Raw genomic sequence first — 19,656 nt, forward strand, 5'->3', positions numbered from 1 at the left:
CAGGCGGGACTGCAATACCATCGTTATTATTATTGTTATTAATATTATTGTTGTTGTTAATAATAATAATGATAATAATAGTTATTATTATTATTATTATTATTATTATTATTATTGTTCTCCCCATTCATAGGCCCCCATGGCAGCAGGGACAGGCCACACTGGGCTAAGGCGGGACTGCGCAGGCTCCGCCGGCGTCACGTGACTCCGGGGCGGGCCTCGGCGGGGGGGCGGGGCTTGGGCCGCCGGGAATTCGACCAATGGGAGGCCGCGTCCTCCGCGCCGCCAGGGGGCGCCGAGCGCGGCGGGAGGGAGCGGCCGCCCGGAAGTGATCCCCGCGCGCGCGCATGCGCGGCCCGGTCCCGCGCCCTCTCCTCAGCCGGTCGTCGGCCGACGACGGCGGCGGCGGCGGGGACGACGACATGTTCCGCAAGGTGAGGAGGGTGAACGTGCGCAAGAGGAACGACTCGGAGGAGGAAGAGGAGCCGGAGGAGAAGGAGGAGCAACAGCAGCAGCAGCAGCAGCAAGAGCGAGACGAGGAGCCGGCGGAGGCGGAGGACGCGGGGCCCGGGGAGCCGGTCGTCCCCTCAGCCTCTCCTCAGCCCCTCCTTCCTCCTCCTCCTCAGCCCCTTCCTCCTCCTCCTCCTCTTCCTCCTCCTCAGCAACCCCCCGCCTGCTGCCACGACCCCGGCAACGGGCTCAGGCCCCGCAAGAGGCCGCGGGACTCCAGAGAGGCCCCCAGGACCACCAGCCTCCTCAGTTTCCAGGACGACGACGAAGGTAACCCTCCTCCTCATCCTCCTCCTCATCATCCTCCTCATCGTCGTATTTTTTAAGCCCTTACTGTGGGCTGGGCACCGGACTCAGCGCTGGAGTAGAGACGAGCTAATCATCATCAATCGTATTTATTGAGCGCTTACTGTGTGCAGAGCACTGGGCTAAACGCTTGGGAAGTCCAAGTTGGCAACATCGAGAGACGGTCCCTACCTCCACAGTGGGCTCACCGTCTAAAAGGGGGAGACAGAGAACAAAACCAAACATACTAGCAAAATGAAATAAATAGAATAGGTATGTACAGGTTAAATAAGTAAATAAATAAAGAGAATAATAAATATGTACAAACATATATACATATAAGCGCTTAGTACAGTGCTCTGCACATAGTAAGTGCTCAATAAATACGATTGATGATATACAGGTATTTGTTAGGCCCTTACTATGGGTCGGGCACCGGACTCAGCTCTGGAGTAGAGACGAGCTAATCATCATCAATCGTATTTATTGAGCGCCAACTGTGTGCAGAGCACTGGGCTAAGCGCTTGGGAAGTCCAAGTTGGCAACATCGAGAGACGGTCCCTACCCCCACAGTGGGCTCACCGTCTAGAAGGGGGAGACAGAGAACAAAACCAAACGTACTAACAAAATAAAATAAATAGAAATGAATAAAATAAATAAACATATATATATAAGCGCTTAGTACAGTGCTCTGCACATAGTAGGCGCTCAATAAATACGATTGATGATATACAGGTGTTTGTTAGGCCCTTACTATGGGCCGGCACCGGACTCAGCGCTGGCGTAGAGACGAGATCATCATCATCAATCGTATTTCTTGAGCGCTAACTGTGTGCAGAGCACTGGACTAAGCGCTCGGGAAGTCCAAGTTGGCAACATCGAGAGACGGTCCCTACCCCCACAGTGGGCTCACAGTCTAGAAGGGGGAGACAGAGAACAAAACCAAACATACTAATAAAATAAATAGAATAGATATGTACAGGTAAAATAAATGAAGAGAATAATAAATAAGTACAAACATATATACATATAAGCGCTTAGTACAGTGCTCTGCACATAGTAAGCGCTCAATAAATGCGATTGATGATATACAGGTATTTGTTAGGCCCTTACTATGGGCCGGGCACCAGACTCAGCGCTGGAGTAGAGACGAGCTAATCATTCATTCATAATCAGTTGGCCCACGTGGGGCTCACGGTCTTCATCCCTGTTTTGTTGTTGTTATTATCATTATCATTATTCCATCGTATTTATTATTATTATTATGGTATTTGTTAGGCGCTTATTGTGTGGCAGGCACCGGATTCAGCGCTGAGGTAATAATAATTGGCATTTGTTAAGCGCTTACTATGTGCAAAGCACTGTTCTCAGCGCTGGGGAGGATACAGGGTGATCAGGTTGCCCCACGGGGGGCTCACAGTCTTCATCCCCACTTTCATCATCAGTCGTATTTATTGAGCGCGTACTGTGTGCAGAGCAGTGGACTAAGCGCTTGGGAAGTCCAAGTTGGCAACATCTAGAGACAGTCCCTACCCAACAGTGGGCTCACAGTCTAAAAGGGGGAGACAGAGAACAAAACCAAACATACTAACAAAATAAAATAAATAGGATAGATATGTACAGGTAAAATAAATAAATAGAGTAATAAATAAGTACAAACATATATACATATATACAGGTATTTGTTAAGCCCTTACTATGGGCTGGGCACCGGACTCAGCGCTGGAATAGAGACGAGCTAATCATTCCGTCATAATCAGGTTGGCCCACGTGGGGCTCACGGTCTTCATCCCTATTTTGTTATTATTATTATTATCATTATTATTAATTCTATCGTATTTATTATTATTATTATTATTATTATTATTATTATTATTATTATTATTATGGTAGTTGTTAGGCGCTTATTGTGTGGCAGGCACCGGACTCAGCGCTGAGATAGTAATAATAATAATAATAATTGGCATTTGTTAAGCGCTTACTCTGTGCAAAGCACTGTTCTAAGCGCTGGGGAGGATACAGGGTGATCACGTTGCCCCACGTGGGGCTCACAGTCTTCATCCCCATTTTCATCATCAATCGTATTTATTGAGCGCTTACTGTGTGCAGAGCACTGGACTAAGCGCTTGGGAAGGACAAGTTGGCAACATAGAGAGACAGTCCCTACCCCACAGTGGGCTCACAGTCTAGAAGGGGGAGACAGAGAACAGAACCAAACATACTAACAAAATAAAATAAATAGAATAGATGTGCACAAGTAAAATAAATAAATAAATAGAGTAATAAATAAGTACAAACATATATGCATATATACAGGTATTTGTTAAGCCCTTACTATGGGCCGGGCACTGGACTCAGCGCTGGAGTAGAGACGAACTAATCATTCCTTCATAATCAGGTTGGCCCACGTGGGGCTCACGGTCTTCATCCCTATTTTGTTATTATTGTTATTATCATTGTCATTATTATTAATTCCATCGTATTTATTATTATTGTTATTATGGTATTTGTTAGGCGCTTATTGTGTGGCAGGCACCGGACTCAGCACTGAGGTAGTAATAATAATAGTAATAATTGGCATTTGTTAAGCGCTTACTGTGTGCAAAGCACTGTTCTCAGCGCTGGGGAGGATACAGGGTGATCAGGTTGCCCCACGTGGGGCTCACAGTCTTCATCCCCATTTTCATCATCAATTGTATTTACTGAGCGCTTACTGTGTGCAGAGCACTGTACTAAGCGCTTGGGAAGGACAAGTTGGCAACATATAGAGACAGTCCCTACCCAACAGTGGGCTCACAGTCTAATAGGGGGAGACAGAGAACAAAACCAAACATACTAACAAAATAAAATAAATAGAATAGATATGTACAAGTAAAATAAATAAGTAAAAAAATAGAGTAACAAATATGTACAAACATATATACATGTGCTGTGGGGAAGGGAAGGAGGTAAGATGGGGGGGGATGGAGAGGGGCACGAGGGGGAGAGAGTTCCCAGATGAGGGAACTGAGGCTCAGAGAAGTTAAGTGACTTGCCCAAGATCACACAGCAGACATGTGGCGGAGCCGGGATTTGAACCCATGACCTCTGACTCCAAAGCCCGGGCTCTTTCCACTGAGCCACGCTGCTTCTCTAAGCAGAGACGAGCTAATTAGGTTGGCCCACCTGGGGCTCACAGTCTTCATCCCCATTTTTTTATTATTATTAACTATCATTCATTTATTCCATCGTATTTATTACTATTATTGTTATGGCATTTGTTAGACACTTATTGTGTGGCAGGCACCGGACTCAGCGCTGGGATGGAGACGAGCTAATCAGGTTGGCCCACGTGGGGCTCACGGTCTTCTTCATCCCCATTTTGTTGTTATTATTATTATTCTATTCCATTGTATTTATTATTGTTATCGTTACGGGATTTGTTAGGCGCATTTTATCGTATTTTTTATTATTACTGTTGTGGTATTTGTTAGGTGCTTATTGGGTGCCAGGCACCAGACTCAGCGCTGGGGTAGAGACGAGCTAATAATTCATTCATAATCAGGTTGGCCCACGTGGGGCTCACGGTCTTCATCCCCATTTTCTTATTATTATTATTATCAGTATTCATTATTGTTATTATGGTATTTGTTAGGCGCTTATTGTGTGCCAGGCACCGGACTCAGTGCTGGGGTAGAGACGAGCTGATCAGGTTGGCCCACGCGGGGCTCACGGTCTTCATCCCCATTTTGTCATTATTATTATTATTATTATTATTATTGTTCATTCCATTGTATTTATTATTGTTAATGTTATGGTATTTGTTAGGCGCTTATTGTGTGGCAGGCACCGGACTCAGCGCTGGGGTAGAGACGAGCTAATCATTCCTTCATAATCAGGTTGGCCCACGCGGGGCTCACGGTCTTCATCCCCATTTTGTTATTATTATTATTATTACTCATTCCATCGTATTTATTATTGTTATTGTTATGGTATTTGTTTGGCGCATTTTATCATATTTGTTATTGTTATGGTATTTGTTAGGCGCTTATTGTGTGGCAGGCACCGGACTTAGCGCTGGGGTAGAGATGAGCCAATCATTCCTTCATAATCAGGTTGACCCACGTGGGGCTCACGGTCTTCATCCCCATTTTGTTATTATTTATTATTATGCATTCATTCCATCGTATTTATTATTAGTATTGTTATGGTATTTGTTAGGCGCTTATTGTGTGCCAGGCACCGGGCTCAGCGCTGGGGTAGAGACGAGCTAATCAAGTTGGCCCACCTGGGGCTCACGGTCTTCATCCCCATTTTCTTCTTCTTATTATTATTAATTCCATCGTATTCATTATTGTTGTTATGGTATTTGTTGGGTGCATTTTATCGTATTTATTATTGTTATTGCTATGGTATTTGTTAGGCGCTTACTGTGTGCCAGCCACCAGGCTCAGCGCTGGGGTAGAGACGAGCTAATTAGGTTGGCCTACATGGGGCTCACGGTCTTCATCCCCATTTTGTTATTTATTATTATGCATCCATTCCATCGTATTTATTATTATTATTGTTTTGGCATTTGTTAGGCGCCTATTGTGTGCCAGGCACCGGACTCAACGCTGGGGTAGAGATGAGCTAATCAGGTTGGCCCACAAGGAGCTCATGGTCTTAATCCCCACTTTGTTGTTATTATCATTATTATTATTATTCATTCCATCGTATTTATTATTGCTGCTATTCCATAGTACTTATTATTATTATTGTTATGGTATTCACGTTCTTCATCCCCATTTTATCATTTTTATTATTAGTATGGTATTAAGCACTTACTGTGTGCCAGGCACTGGAATAAGCGCTGGGGTGGAGACGAGCTAATCAGGTTGGCCCATGTGGGGCTCACGGTCTTCATCCCCATGTTGTTATTATTATTATTCATTCATTCAATTGCTTTTATTGATATTATTATGGTATTTGTTAAGCGCTTACTGTGTGCCAGGCACTGGACTCAACGCTGGGGTGGATACAAGCTAATCAGGTTGGCCCACTTGGGGCTCAAGGTCTTCATCCCCATGTTATTGTTATTATCATTATTACTATTAAGGTATTAAGCGCTTACTATGTGCCAGGCACCGTACTAAGCACTGGGGCAGAGACAAGCTAATCAGGTTGGCCCTCATGGGGCTCATGGTCTTCATCTCCGTGTTGTTATTATTATTATTATTAAAGTATTAAGCGCTCAGTATGTGCCAGGCACTATACTAAATGCTGGAGTAGATAGGAGCAAATCAGGTTGGCCCACGTGGGGCTCACAGTCTTCATCCCCATTTTAATTATTGTTATTATGGTATTTGTTAAGCGCTTACCGTGTGCCAGACACTGGACTCAGTGCTGAGGTAGAGACGAGCTAATCAGGTTGGTCCACGCGGGGCTCACGGTCTTCATCCCCGTGTTGTTGTTATTGTTATTATTATTGCGGTATTAAGCACTTACTACGTGCCAGGCACCATACTAAGCACTGGGGTAGATAGGAGCAAATCAGGTTATTGTTATTATTGATCATGTTATTATTATTGTTATGGTATTAAGCCCTTACTATGTGCCAGGCCCCGTACTGAGCGCTGGGTTAGATAGGAGCAAATCAGGTTGGCCCACATGGGGCTCAGTCTTCATTCCCATTTTACAGATGAGGGACCTGAGGCCCAGAGAAGGGAAGGAGCTTGCCCAAGGTCACTTAGTAGACAAGTGGCGGAGCTGGGAATGGAACTCCTGACCTTCTTACTCCCAAGCCCAGGCTGTAGCCACTACGCCGTGCTGCTTCCCAGAAGGGCGTGGATTCTCATCCCGGCCCCACCACTTGTCTGCTGGGTGACGTTGGGCAAGTGACTTGACTTCTCTGGGCCTTCTCACCAAAACTGGCCTAATAAGAACTCTGTTCTCCTTCCTGGAGAGAGGCAGTCTGGTCCATCAATCTGCTTGGGGATTGAGACTGTGAGCCCCCGATGGGACGGAGTCTGTGGCCAACCTAATTTGCTTGTATCCACCCCAGCGCTTAGTACAGTGCCTGGCACGTAGTAAGCGCTTAAAAATTACCATTATTTTGATTTCTCAGTGCTTGGAAATATACAGTATGACAGGTGGCAGGCGCATTCCTTGCCCACAATCTGCACTTGATGTTTATTGAGCACTTGCTGTGTGCAGCACACTGTGCTAAGCACTTGGGAGAGCACAGTATAACAGAGTTGGTAGAAACGTTCCCTACCCACAACCAGCTTACAGTCTCCCAATTAATCGATCACATTGAGGGCCTTCTGGGTGCAGAGCACTGTGCTAAGCGCTTGAGAGCGTGCAGTATAACAGTTGGTAGTCACGTCCTCTGCCAACAACAAAGTCAAGGAATGAGTCGCTTGGTGGTATTTGTTGAGGCCTTGCTACCTGCAGAGCAGTGAACTAAGCGCTTAGGAGTGTGAGCCCACTGTTGGGTAGGGACTGTCTCTATATGTTGCCAACTTGTACTTCCCAAGCGCTTAGTACAGTGCTCTGCACACAGTAAGCACTCAATAAATATGATTGATTGATTTATTGGGAGTCCAGTACAGCAGTGGGTGGGCCCAGTCCCTGCCTACAAGTAGCTGACAGGCAAGAGAGGAAGACAGACAATGATATAAGTGAGTGACAGATGTGGACCTAAGTGCTGAAGACTGGAAGCTGGCTGTGGGCGGAGGATGTGTCGACCAACTCTTGCTGCATTGTACTCTTCCGAGCGCTTAGTACAGTGGTCTCTGCCCACTGTAAGCGGTCAGTAAATATCGAACATGATGATGCCGTGGGGCTGCGGGTGGGGTGAATGAAGGGTGCAGATAGAAGGGCGATGCGGAAGGGAGAGGGTCTCCACTTCAAGATCGTCACTCGATTGTGTTTGTTTTGGGCAGGAAGTGTGTCCACTAGGTTATATTGGCCTCTCCCAAAGGCTTAGGACAGTACAATGCATGTAGTAAGTGCTCAATAAATGCCACTGATTGATTGAGAGGGAGAAGGGGAAATGAGGGCTTAGTTGGGGAAGACCTTCCCAAGCGCTTAGTACAGTGCTCTGCACACAGTAAGCGCTCAATAAATACAGTTGAATGAATGAATGAAAGACCTGTTGGAGGAGTTGAGCCTTCAATAAAGCTTTGAAGGTGTCTGCTGAGTACAGAGAGGGAGTCGGAGCCTGGTGGGCCTGGGCAGCCTGAACGTTTTCCTGGTGGAATTCTTCTCCTGCCTCCTTAAGACCTCTTTTTTTCCCCTCTCTCCCGTCCTTTCCTCGTCCCATCCTTCTCTTGCCAATAGTGGTAGTAATTGCTTGATTAATAGAGGACCCGCTGGGTGTCCTGCAGCCAACTCAGCTCTTGGGAAGGGCAAAACGAACAAAGTAGTCGACACCCTTCGCACAGGTGGCTTACACTCTTTCTTCCCTCTCCCTTTCTCAAACACCTTGCTTTAAACCTGCGCTTGGCCCCGTAGACAGATACCAAAGGCCTGCTTGGGAGAATGCAATAGAGTCAGTGGGTTAGTCCTTTCAAGAGGCAGAAAGTAAAGCGGAGAAATGGTCCTTCTCTTCCTGAACGGTGGTGTCTGTGAAGCGGATGTTTCCTGGTCAATGGCCGGTGAAATGGCCCATTTTGACTCATCTCTTTTTCGGGAAAGATTTCCTTTTGTGTGCGGCGGCTGCGAGTTTAGCAGGGGATTTCACACTCTGCCAGGAGAAGTAGGGCAACAAAAATAGACTCTGGCCGAGATGCAGAACCCGAAGTAAGAAGTTGGGGTCATAAATGTCTTTCCCCGGGCCGAGCCGACGGTCCCTGGCACTCGGCGTTCTGTCTCGGGCGGGGGCAACAGGAGCACGTTTGGAGAGCAACAGTGAAGCCGGCCTTCTGGGTGTTTATCTTGTTCTTAAGGTTTGACTGCCTACCCTCACTTACAGGAACTCATTATGTACCTCCCAACCACAAATTTAACTAATAATAATGGTATTGATGGTATTCGGCGCTTACTGTGTGTCAAACACCATTCTAAGCACTGGGGAGAAACAAGCTAATCAGTTTGGACACAGTCCCTGTCTTAACCCCCGTTTTACAGAGGAGGTTTACTGAGGCCCAGAGAAGTGAGGTGACTTTCCCCAGGTCACCCGGCAGACAAGTGGCAGATCGGGGATTTGAACCCAGATCTTTCTTACCTCCGGGCCCAAGCTCAATCCACGAGGCCACGCTGCTTCTGTAAATCCCCCGTGTTGTTCAGCCTCCGCAGCTTCCTGTTGTAGCAACTTCCATGTGTTGTTGTCATCCGCTGTGTAAAGAACTATTTCCTCTTGTTTGGAACCTGCGTTGTAAAACCTTCGGAGAGGGCCCTCGGACCTGGTGTTTTGGATTTAGTAAGCATATATATTAATTGTTAGGGGTAGGCAGTAACAAATAATAACAGTGATGGCATTTGTTAGTGCTTACTATGTGCAAAGCACTGTTCTAAGCACTGGGGAGGATACAGGGTGATCAGATTGTCCCACGTGGGGCTCACAGTCTCCATTCACTGTGGCCAAGTCACTTAACTTCCCTGGGCCTCAGTTCCCTCATCTGTAAAATGGGGATGAAGACTGTGAGCCCCCCGTGGGACAACCTGATCACCGTGTAACCTTCTCAGTGCTTAGAACAGAGTTTTGCACATAGTAAGCGCTTAATAAATGCCATCATTATTATTATTATTCATTCCCATTTTACAGATGAGGTAACTGAGGCCCAAAGTCACACAGCTGGCAGTTGGCGGAGCCGGGATTTGAACCCATGACCTCTGACTCCTAAGCCCGTGCTCTTTCCACTGAGCCACGCTGCTTCAACTTAACAAGTGACTAATTTTGGATTTTGGATAATCGCCTTGTTCAAAACTTTAGTATTGGTATGGCTCCTAGGTGAAAAAGTTGCATCGTTGAACCCTTTATATTTTTATCTTTTACTCAACTATTTTCCGGAAGAGGTGTTTAAGGGCAATTGGCCTCATGTCTGTGGCCTAGTGGAAAGATCCCGGGCCTGGGATTCAGAGGACCCAGACAAATCACCCAACTTCTCTGTGCCTCGGTCTCCTCAATTGTAAAATGCAAAGGGTCCAGTAACTGCTCTCCCTCCTATTTTGAATGTGAGTCTTGTGTGGAAAAGGTTCTGTGTCCAACCTGATTTAATTTGTTTCTCTCTTAGAACAGTGCTTGGAACATAGTAAGCACTTAACAAATATCATAATTTTTTTATTATGCAATGGCAAGTTTTCATCTATTCAGTCGTCAATATTTCTTGAGCGCTAACTCTGTGTCAAGAAGTGTTTTAAGTGCTTAGAAGAAAACAGTAACTTTAGTAGATATGATCCCTGCTGTCAAGGCTTTTACGGTTGAACACGGGAGACAGACACTAAAATAAATTGCAGTTAGGAAGAAATAATGGAGTAAATTTCTTTTTGTAAGTGACGTGGGTGATGGGGGTTTGAGTACTCAGGGGCTTAGAGAAGCAGTGTGGCTCAGTGGAAAGAGCCCGGGCTTGGGAGTAAGAGGTCATGGGTTCGAATCCATGCTCCGCCACTTGTCAGCTTTGTGACCTTGGGCAAGTCACTTCGCTTCTCTGGGCCTCAGTTCCCTCATCTGTAAAATGGGGATTAAGACTGTGAGCCCCACATGGGACAATCTGATCACCTTGTATCCCCCTAGTGCTTAGAACTGTGAGCCCCCTCCTTCCTATCCCCCTCCTCATTCATTCAATCGTATTTATTGAGCACTTACTGTGTGCAGAGCACTGTACTCTCCTCCTCAACCCCCCCGCCCTACCTCCTTACCCTCCCCGCAGCACCTGTATATGTGTTTGTACATATTTATTACTCTATTTTACTTGTACATATTTACTATTCTATTTATTTTACTTTGTTAATATGTTTTGTTTTGTTGTCTGTCTCCCCCTTCTAGACTGTGAGCCCGCTGTTGGGTAGGGACCGTCTCTATATGTTGCCAACTTGTACCTCCCAAGCGCTTAGTACAGTGCTCTGCACACAGTAAGCGCTTAATAAATACGATTGAATGAACAGTGCTTCACACATATAACCGCTTAACAAATACCATCATCGTCATCATCATCGTTAAGTGATGCTGAGGCATCAGCAGTGGGGATAATAGGGTAAGTCCGGAGGGATTAATCTGGGAAGACCTCCTAGAGGCTTTGGCATTTCGGAAGGGCCTTGAAGATGGGGAAAGCCGCGGTCTGCCTGATGTGACGAGGGAGGAGGTTTGAGGCGAGGGAGAGGGAGGCCGGCAGCAAGGCATCGGTGATGAGAGACAAGGGACTAGTTTGGCTCCAGAGGAGGAGCAAAGTGTTTGAGCTGGAGGAGGAAAGATAAGGAGGAAGGCTAGAGAAGCAGCGTGGGTCCGAGAGTCCGAAGGACCCGGGTTCTAATGCCGGCTCTACCACTCGTCTGCCGTGTGACCTTGGGTAAGTCCCTTAACTCCTCTGAGCCCCGGTGACCTCATCCATAAAGGGGGGATTAAGACTGTGTGAGCCCCATGTGGGACAGAGACTGCGTCCAACCCGATTTGCTTGTGTCTACCTCAGCGCTTAGTACGGTGCCTGGCACCTAGTAAACGCTTGTCAAATACCACAAATAGTAATAGTAGCGGTGTAGGGAGAGAGCTGGCCGCCTTAAAACCAGCGGTCAGGAGTTTTTGCTTGATCTGGTGATGGGTAACCATTGGAGTTCTTTGGGGAGAACTTCATTTTCGAAGAACGGCCCCGGGCAGCAGAGTGAAACATGAACCGGAGAGGGGTGAGGTGCAGAGAAGCAGCGTGGTTCAGTGGAAAGAGCACGGGCTTTGGAGTCAGAGGTCGCGGGTTCGAATCCTGGCTCTGCCACGTGTCTGCTGTGTGACCTTGGGCAAGTCACTTAACTTCTCTGAGCCTCACCCCTCTCCGGTTCAAGTTTCACTCTGCTGCCCAGGGTCGTTCTTCTAAAATGAAGTTCTCCGGTTCTCTGAGCATCAATTACCTCATCTGTAAAATGGGGATTAAGACTGTGAGCCCCACGTAAGGCAACTTGATCACCTTGTATCCCCCCCAGCGCTTAGAACAGTGCTGTACACATAGTAAGCGCTTAACAAATGCCATCATTATTATTATTAGGAGGCAGGGAGGTCAGCGAGGAAGCTGATGGAGGCGTCAAGGTGGGATTCATTCAGTCATATTTATTGAGCGCATACTGTGTGCAGAGCACTGTACTAACCGCTTATGACAAGTGCTTGGATCAGTGTGGTGCCCATCTGGGATAGAGAGGAAGGGGTGGATTCTGAAGGTGTTTTGAAGGAAGAAGGAAAGATTTGGTGACAGAAAGATGGAGGTTGAGAGAATCAAGGATTGTGTACCCAGTCCCTGAAGAAACTCTTACCAGACGGTGAAATTTCAGTCTAGTCACAAGATCGATTTGAAATAATTTCTCCTTGTTATAAGGGCTTCCGTGGCTGTGATATTAAACCAGAAAGAACATTTTGTTGTTATATTTGACATGGGTAAGTTGGCAGAGTAAATATTTATTTTTGTGAACAGATTGACCTTGTCCTTATCCCGGCCTTACGCGTTCTTGTTTTTTTTTTCTTCTTTTTAAAGAAGCTGAAGAAGTTTTTAAAGTGAAGAAATCAAGTTATAGCAAAAAGATAGTAAAGCTGCTGAAGAAAGAATATAAAGAAGATCTTGAAAAATCAAAGGTTAAGACAGACCTCAATTCACTTCCTGACTGTAAGTGTCAAAGTATGGATTAGTTGAAAGTGTTTCTCTCTAGCTGTTGGGTCAGGCAGACACTCCTCAAATAGAAAGCATTTCCTCTTGGTCTTGAACGATTGTGGCTACCACCCAAATTATGTACCACCTAAACACTTCAACCTTTCCCCCAATAACCCATTCTGCGTCCCCCGCCTCCCTGTCACCGGTCAGCAGGGGTGGCTTGAGTAATATAAAAAAGAAAAAACCTGAAGCATCAGACCCTTCTGTCCTTATCGAAACCCAGCCTTTGCATCCCAGACATTTTAATCATTCATCGTTTACAAGGTTTGAAATGTAAGTACTTTGAGATCGTCCCTTTTTGGAACCCAGTGGCTAGCGTTTCTAGCCCCATTGGTGAGATCCTGTTGTCTTTTAACTAGGCGGGGTTATTCAGACAGTCTTTCCAGTAGAAAATCTCTTGAACCCCGGCAACGTGCCTTCTGACTCCGTACTAGTCCATAACTAGTTTTGACCCGAAAAAGAAACCCCAGTCAACTCAGAACGTAAAGCACACGGGTCGCGTTTCTCTAAGGTATTCGTCTGGGGTCGGTATCTCAAATCCAGACTTCTCCCAAATAGATGGCTCACGGTGAGGTTTTCGAAACTATTTCAGCCGAACAGCCTTTGACCAAAGCAGGGCACGTTAAGGACTCTAGTCAAGAGGATGGGGCCGGAGCCAGCGAACATGGCGAAGAAGAGATGGAGGTGGAAAGCGAAAAGGAGGAAGAAAAACCAAAAACCGGAGGAGCTTTTTCAAGCGCTTTATCGTCCCTGAACGTTCTCCGTCCAGGTGTGTGTACCCCCAAGCTAGGCGCGTTAGCGAGTTCCCTGAGGGCGAGGCCCCAGTCAGCATCTGGTAGATGGGACCGTTCCTCTCTCTGAGGAAGAGCGCTCAGCACACAGGGTGACGAGGTGACGAAAAAGAGGGAAAGCCGGGCTGGGCTGCACTGCTCATCCCTGGTCCTTACTCTGCTCCCTAGCCCGCACACCCCCAGGTTGCAGTATTTATTCCACCTTCCTTCGGACCCTACACTGTGCTGAACGCTGCTCTAGGGAGGAAGATCAGATGTACGCTGGCCTCGCAGTCTAACGGATAGGGAGACCGGGGATCTTCCCCTCCTACAGTCGAAAGGTCCGGCAGATCGGGCCTCCTCCAAGTGGGTTGACCGTCCGACCCTTTTAACAGATACTTGGACGACTCTGTCTGTTTCCAGGAGAAATCCCAGATGCGGCGTTCATTCACGCGGCGAGGAAAAAGCGTCAGATGGCCCGGGAACTGGGCGATTTCACACCCCACGAAAATGAGGCCGGTAAAGGCCGCCTCGTCCGAGAGGATGAAAACGATGCCAGTGACGACGAGGACGACGACGAGAAGCGGCGAATCGTTTTTTCTGTAAAGGAAAAATCGCAGAGGCAGAAGATCGCCGAGGAAATAGGTAAAATGTTTTAAATGGGTGGGCTATGGAGGGAGCAGAAGACATAACATCAGTCGAAGGTATTTATTAAGGGATTACTCTGTGCAGAACACCGTACTAAGCAGTTGGGAGAGTACAACAGAATTAGCACTAGTGATCCCTGCCCTCAGGGGCTTACGGTATAACAGAACACGAGAACGAACATTAATGTCAAGTACAGACTGGGGGAAGCAATAGAATATGAAGGTATGTGTCTGAAGCGCTGGGAGGAAAGGCATGACTACCCCAGTGCTTAGGTGATACAGAAGAACTTGCAGTCGTGGGGTGATGAGATTATTCAGGGAAGGCCTCCTGGAGGAGGTGGGCTTTCAGAAGAACCTTGGAGATGGAGAGAGCTGGCAGCAAGGCCTGTTGAGTAAATTGGCTTGAGAGGAGAGGAAGGAATGTGTTGGGCTGGAGTGGGAGAGAGCTGAATGAATGCCTCAAAACCAGTGGTCAGGAAAGGAGAGGTCAGCCATTGGGGGTTTAGAGGAGCAGGGTGACATGGACAGAGGAATGTTGTAGAAAAAGGATCTGGGCGGCAAACCTAAGTAGGTACTGGAGAGGCTGGAGGCAGGCAGTTGTACGCGTCAGATCTATGTGACAGATGTTTGGACCGGCATTGGTGGTAGGGCTGAAAGGGAAGAGGTGAATCCTTGAGACCACCTCTTCTGAAAACATGATCTGACCGTACCTTCACTGAAACTGTCCTCTCTTGTTTCTCCTCCTAACTCTCTGCTTTTTCTCAATCTCTCTTGTGGGCTTTCCCCAAATAAGCTCTCATATCCCCTTCTCCCTCTCCCTTCTTGGTCGTCTGCGCACTTGGATACGTCCCTCTTAATCATTTGATATTCACCTCACCCTCAGCCCCACGACATTTAAGGACGTACCCATCATGTGGTTTGTTGTCTGTTTCCCCATCTAGACTGTAAGCTCCTTGTGGCCAGTTACCACTGGACTGATTGATGTGGGGAAGGAAGGGCCCATGACTGAAGCCTTCTTGGAAGTGTAGTATCAGGCAGGATTTAGAGCGTTGGGTTCTGCTTCTCCCTAACTCTGACCCTGGACCAGAATGCCCTGAAGGAAATGGGGGCAACACTGACTCGTGCTGTTCCGTTCTGCCTTCCTCTCGCCTTGTCGCCTCGTCCGTAGATCAGATCAGTTAAAATGGAGTCCAGGGTGGAAAATGTGGGTCACAATTGCCCGAGGGCCAGGCAAACCTAAATCCCATCCTCCCACTTAGAGAGCGGCAAACCCAGAAGGGGATCGCGATCCCTCTTCCCTGGGTTTCTAGGCTAATGTGAAATAACGCGGCCTCTCTCCCTCCCTCGGTCCTTCAAATCTGTCAGGGATCGAGGGGAGTGATGACGAAGCTTTAGTCACCGGTGAGCAGGATGAAGAACTCAGTCGGTGGGAGCAGGAGCAGATAAGAAAAGGAATCAACATACCTCAGGCAAGTGTTAGAGAAGTTTCGGATGGAACATTTTGGGTGCCTTTTTTTTAAAGCGTGTTTTAAATAGATTGCCATTTCATGAGGCGCTAGATCAGTTGTATTAAAAGTTGAGGCTCAGGGCACTTCCAGAGAAATATTTTGGGTTACGACAGTCTTTGCTTCGAGGGCTCCGCTTTCAGACCAGAAAGGTGGTCACGGTGAGGCAAGCCGCAGGATCGAGTTGGCCTAGGCCTCGCCACGGCTTTCCGGCCAAATGACGCTCTGACCTGAAATATCGAGGAGGCTCAAGTTAGGGTGTGTGACGTTGGCCCGACAACCCGGATCATCTGTCCTCGTGTTAGCCATATAAACTAGAAATTACAAGTAGTCCGTGCTATTTTGCCGACACGGAATTGTTTTTCATCACCGGCGATTAGCCTGATCTTGGGATTGTCTCGTGTGCCGTTGTAGCTGTCTTGCCGGTTCACTGGTGCTTTCTGTGGAGAAACAGTTAGAGCTGGTGGGGAAGGGGATTTGACCGTGGGTCCCACCGTTCTCAGTTGGGCCACAGCTATGGTGGGGCCTAGGTTCTTTTTTTTTTTTTGGCTTTAATTGGCCATTAAATTGGTACCGAAAGACGATGGCCCAATAGGTTAAGTGCTGGCCACATTTCATGGAGCGGCAGCGTGGCTCAGTGGAAGGAGCCCGGGCTTTGGAGTCAGAGGTCATGGTTCGAATCCCGGCTCTTCCAATTGTCAGCTGTGTGATTTTGGGCAAGTCACTTAACTTCTCTGTGCCGCAGTTCCCTCATCTGTAAAATAGGGATTAAGATTATGAGCCCCCCGTGGAACAACCTGATCGCCTTGTAACCTCCCCAGTGCTTAGAACAGTGCTTTGCACATAGTAATCACTTAATAAATGCCATCATTATTATTATTGTTATTCTAGTCCTAGCTTCACCGGTGGCCTGCTTGGGCAAGTCATTTAACTTCTCCCAGCCCTGTTTTTCTCTCTTTTTTTTTTTTTTTTTTTTTTGGAATTTGTTAAGCACTCACTATATGCCAGGCCCTGTACTAAGTGCAGGGCTAAATACAAGCTAATGAGCTTGGATACAGTCCCTGTCTCACGTGGAATGATAACTGTGGAATTTGTTAATCAATCAATCGTATTTATTGAGCGCATACTATGTGCAGAGCACTGTACTAAGCGCTTAGCACTGTACTAAGCACTCACTATGTGCCAGACACTGTACTCAGCGCTGGGGTGGATACATGCAGATTGAGTTGAACACAATCCCTGTCCCACGTGGGGTTCACAGTCTCAATCCCCATGTTACAGATGAGGTAACTGAGGCACAGGGAAGGGAAGTTACCCACCCAAGGTCACGTAGCAGACAAGCAGCGGAGCTGGAATTAGAACCCAGTTCCATCCGAGTCCCAGGCCCGGGCTCTATCCTCTAGACCACGCTGCTTCTCATCTGTAGAATGATGGCATTTATTAAGCGCTTACTATGTGCAAAGCATTGTTCTAAGCGCTGGGGAGGTTACAGAGTGTCCCACAGAGGCCTCACAGTCTTAATCCCCATTTTACAGACGAGGTAACCGAGGCCCAGAGAAGTGAAGTGACTTACCCAAAGTCACTGTAAAATGTGGCGATAAGGCCCCCCTCGCCTCCCTCTTCGATATCTGAGCCCTGGTGGGACGGGAACTGCGTCCGACGTGGTCGAAGATCTCTCACCGAGTGCTTAGGCAGCCGCGGGAAGCGTCGGTCAGTTCCGTGGTCATCGTGGTTCTGGGAATTTACGTAGTCTCTGTGTTCCCTGCCAGGTCCAATCGAGTCAGCCTGCCGAAGTGAGCACGTACTACCAGAATTCGTACCAGGCGATGCCTTACGGCTCGTCTTTCGCCATCCCTTACACCTACGGCGCCTTCGGATCGTCGGAAGCCAAATCGCCCAAAACAGATAATACGGTCCCTTTCAAAAGTCCCAGTAATGAGATGACTCCTGTTACTATTGATTTGGTAAAGAAACAGCTTAAAGACAGGTAGGGCCGACCAGCCCCCTCGAAGACCCGTCTCCTAGGTTTCTGTCCCTCGGGCCCCACGTAGCGTGGGGGAAGCAGAGGCAGAGGTCAGCGATGGAGAATCCCGCCCTGGCCCGTCGGCGCAACCCTAGGCGGAAGACGACGTCCTAGCGTGGACCCTCGGCAGAAATGTTAGAAATGTGTCACCCTTTGTTGAAGAGAGATCTGAACGGGCACCCGTGGGACACTGAAAAAGTGTTCGTAGCCGTGTCCCGTCCCCCTCCCCCGGCCCCGAGAGGAAAAATGCAAGCCCTAATGGGGAGGTGTTTTGGTTAGCTGCCGATTAACTCTGCCCGAAAAGACAGCAGCACCGGCGAAGGGTGCGTCTTAAGATCGGGTCCCGTCCGTCGGCAGAGACGAGAACTTGCCGAGTGACGTGGTGTTGCTAGAGTCCCGACCTCACCGGCTTTGGGGTGTAAACGGGCTCTTCTCTGTGCTTCCCTGTGTCTAAGGTTGGACTCGATGAAAGACGTCCACCGAGCAAACCGGCAGCAGTACGAAAAGCACAAGCAAAGCCGAGCGGACTCTACCCGGACCATTGAGCGGCTGGAAGGGTCTTCCGGGGGGATCGGTGAACGGTACAGATTTTTGCAAGAAATGCGAGGGTATGTCCAAGACTTGCTTGAGTGTTTCAGCGAAAAGGTAAGAATGCTCAAACCCTAATCCCTTTTCCGTAAAACGAAACTAGGGCCGCTTCGCGCGCGCGCGCTTCCCACCCGGCCAGAGACACATTTACCGGCTCGGTGGCTTTCGGGTTTAGAGCGGCTGCGAGAGCCGTTTCTTCATTCTCATCGCTCCCCTCCCGGCAGTAGTGTCGATCCCCGAAATAGCCCCGTCAGCCGAAAGACGTTACGTCGCTTCTACGGCTGGATTCCCCCAGCTCCGAAGGCAAGGCTGCTTTTTAACTTGCCGACTTGCTTCAGGGAATGAGTTTAACAGAAGCTCTGGGGCCGGCGCGGTGTGTCTTGTTTATTTCAGAGTAGGCCGACTCACTTCCCGTCCACTGTGCGGGCTTGTCAAAAGCTAGAGAACCCGGGACACGTGCCGTTAAGGGCTGAACGGTCAATCCGGTGGCTTTTATTGAGCGCTTACTATGTGCAGAGCGCTGTACTAAGCGCTTGGGGGAGTACACCACCACAGAGTTAGCCCACCTGTCCACAACGTGCTTGCAGCCTTGGGGGAGACGGACATAAATCCAAATAAGTAGTTGTAGCATCGAATAATCGATATATAATTTAAAGAGACGTACCTAAAAGAGTACGTACCGAAAGAGCCGGCACTGCTCCCTAATGTGTTCTTGATCCGTTAATATTGACCGTGTGCAGAGCTCTTCATCGGGGCGTGGGACAGTAGCAGGCCCGGGCCCCCCAGCGAGCTTTCAGTCTAGGGCTACGTGAACGTCTTCGATCTCTGAATGGAAATGCTTACCATTTCCCCCCGGGACCGGATCGCTATCTATGTGTTCGCCCATTTCAGGAAACGCTCGTCAATACCATTCTTTTGAGTTGCTGCGTCTTCCGAGATGTGATTTTTTTTTTAATTTCTCCAAGAGACATCGCCACCCACGTAGTTGTCTAGTTGCACATTCCATTTCGACGTCCATTAGTTGCCATTAAAGACCCGATGTCAATATTTCCGAGAATTTCCCTTAGTTGCGATTGACATTCTCTTCTTTTTTTTTATTTTCTTACTGGAAGTTATCCAGACGACTTGTTTGTCCTTAAAATAACAGAGCTTTTGTTAAAGGGATCATGTCACCTTAATGTATAAGCGTATCACCTGCCGATTGAGGTTCTTTAAACCGCAGACCCTTATTTCTAGAAGACGTACGCCTTCGGTTTTTTCTTTTTTCTCCAAACGCTCCACCATAGGGATGAGCGGGTGTTACTAGAAAGCGTGTGTAATACACACTTGCTGTGCACACCCAGAAAAGCAGGACTCCTTTTCCCAGTCGGACAGGTTGAATTGGGTCCCCAGAGCTGGACTTTTCCCGATCTCATGTCTGCTGCCACTTGACAATGAGGCACTCATTCGTTGATTCATTCAGTCATATTTGAGTGCTTATTGTGTGCAGAGCACTGTACTAAGCGCTTGGGAGAATACAGC

General features: G+C 47.9%; 1 protein-coding gene across 1 annotated transcript in view; it reads left to right on the forward strand.

Annotated features, from left to right (window-relative positions):
* Positions 1 to 392: 392 nt before the first annotated feature.
* Positions 393 to 19,656, forward strand: part of PAXBP1 (PAX3 and PAX7 binding protein 1) — a 40,580-nt gene continuing 21,316 nt past the window's right edge. Inside the window, exons 1-7 of the mRNA XM_038766395.1 lie at positions 393 to 780; positions 12,429 to 12,557; positions 13,195 to 13,371; positions 13,796 to 14,017; positions 15,385 to 15,488; positions 17,294 to 17,511; positions 18,003 to 18,192. Of these exons, the coding sequence (XP_038622323.1) occupies positions 423 to 780; positions 12,429 to 12,557; positions 13,195 to 13,371; positions 13,796 to 14,017; positions 15,385 to 15,488; positions 17,294 to 17,511; positions 18,003 to 18,192 (1,398 nt within the window). The 5' untranslated portion in view covers positions 393 to 422. The remainder of the gene's footprint in view (positions 781 to 12,428; positions 12,558 to 13,194; positions 13,372 to 13,795; positions 14,018 to 15,384; positions 15,489 to 17,293; positions 17,512 to 18,002; positions 18,193 to 19,656) is intronic.

Source organism: Tachyglossus aculeatus, chromosome 24 (assembly GCF_015852505.1).
Source record: "Tachyglossus aculeatus isolate mTacAcu1 chromosome 24, mTacAcu1.pri, whole genome shotgun sequence".
Classification (NCBI taxonomy): domain Eukaryota; kingdom Metazoa; phylum Chordata; class Mammalia; order Monotremata; family Tachyglossidae; genus Tachyglossus; species Tachyglossus aculeatus.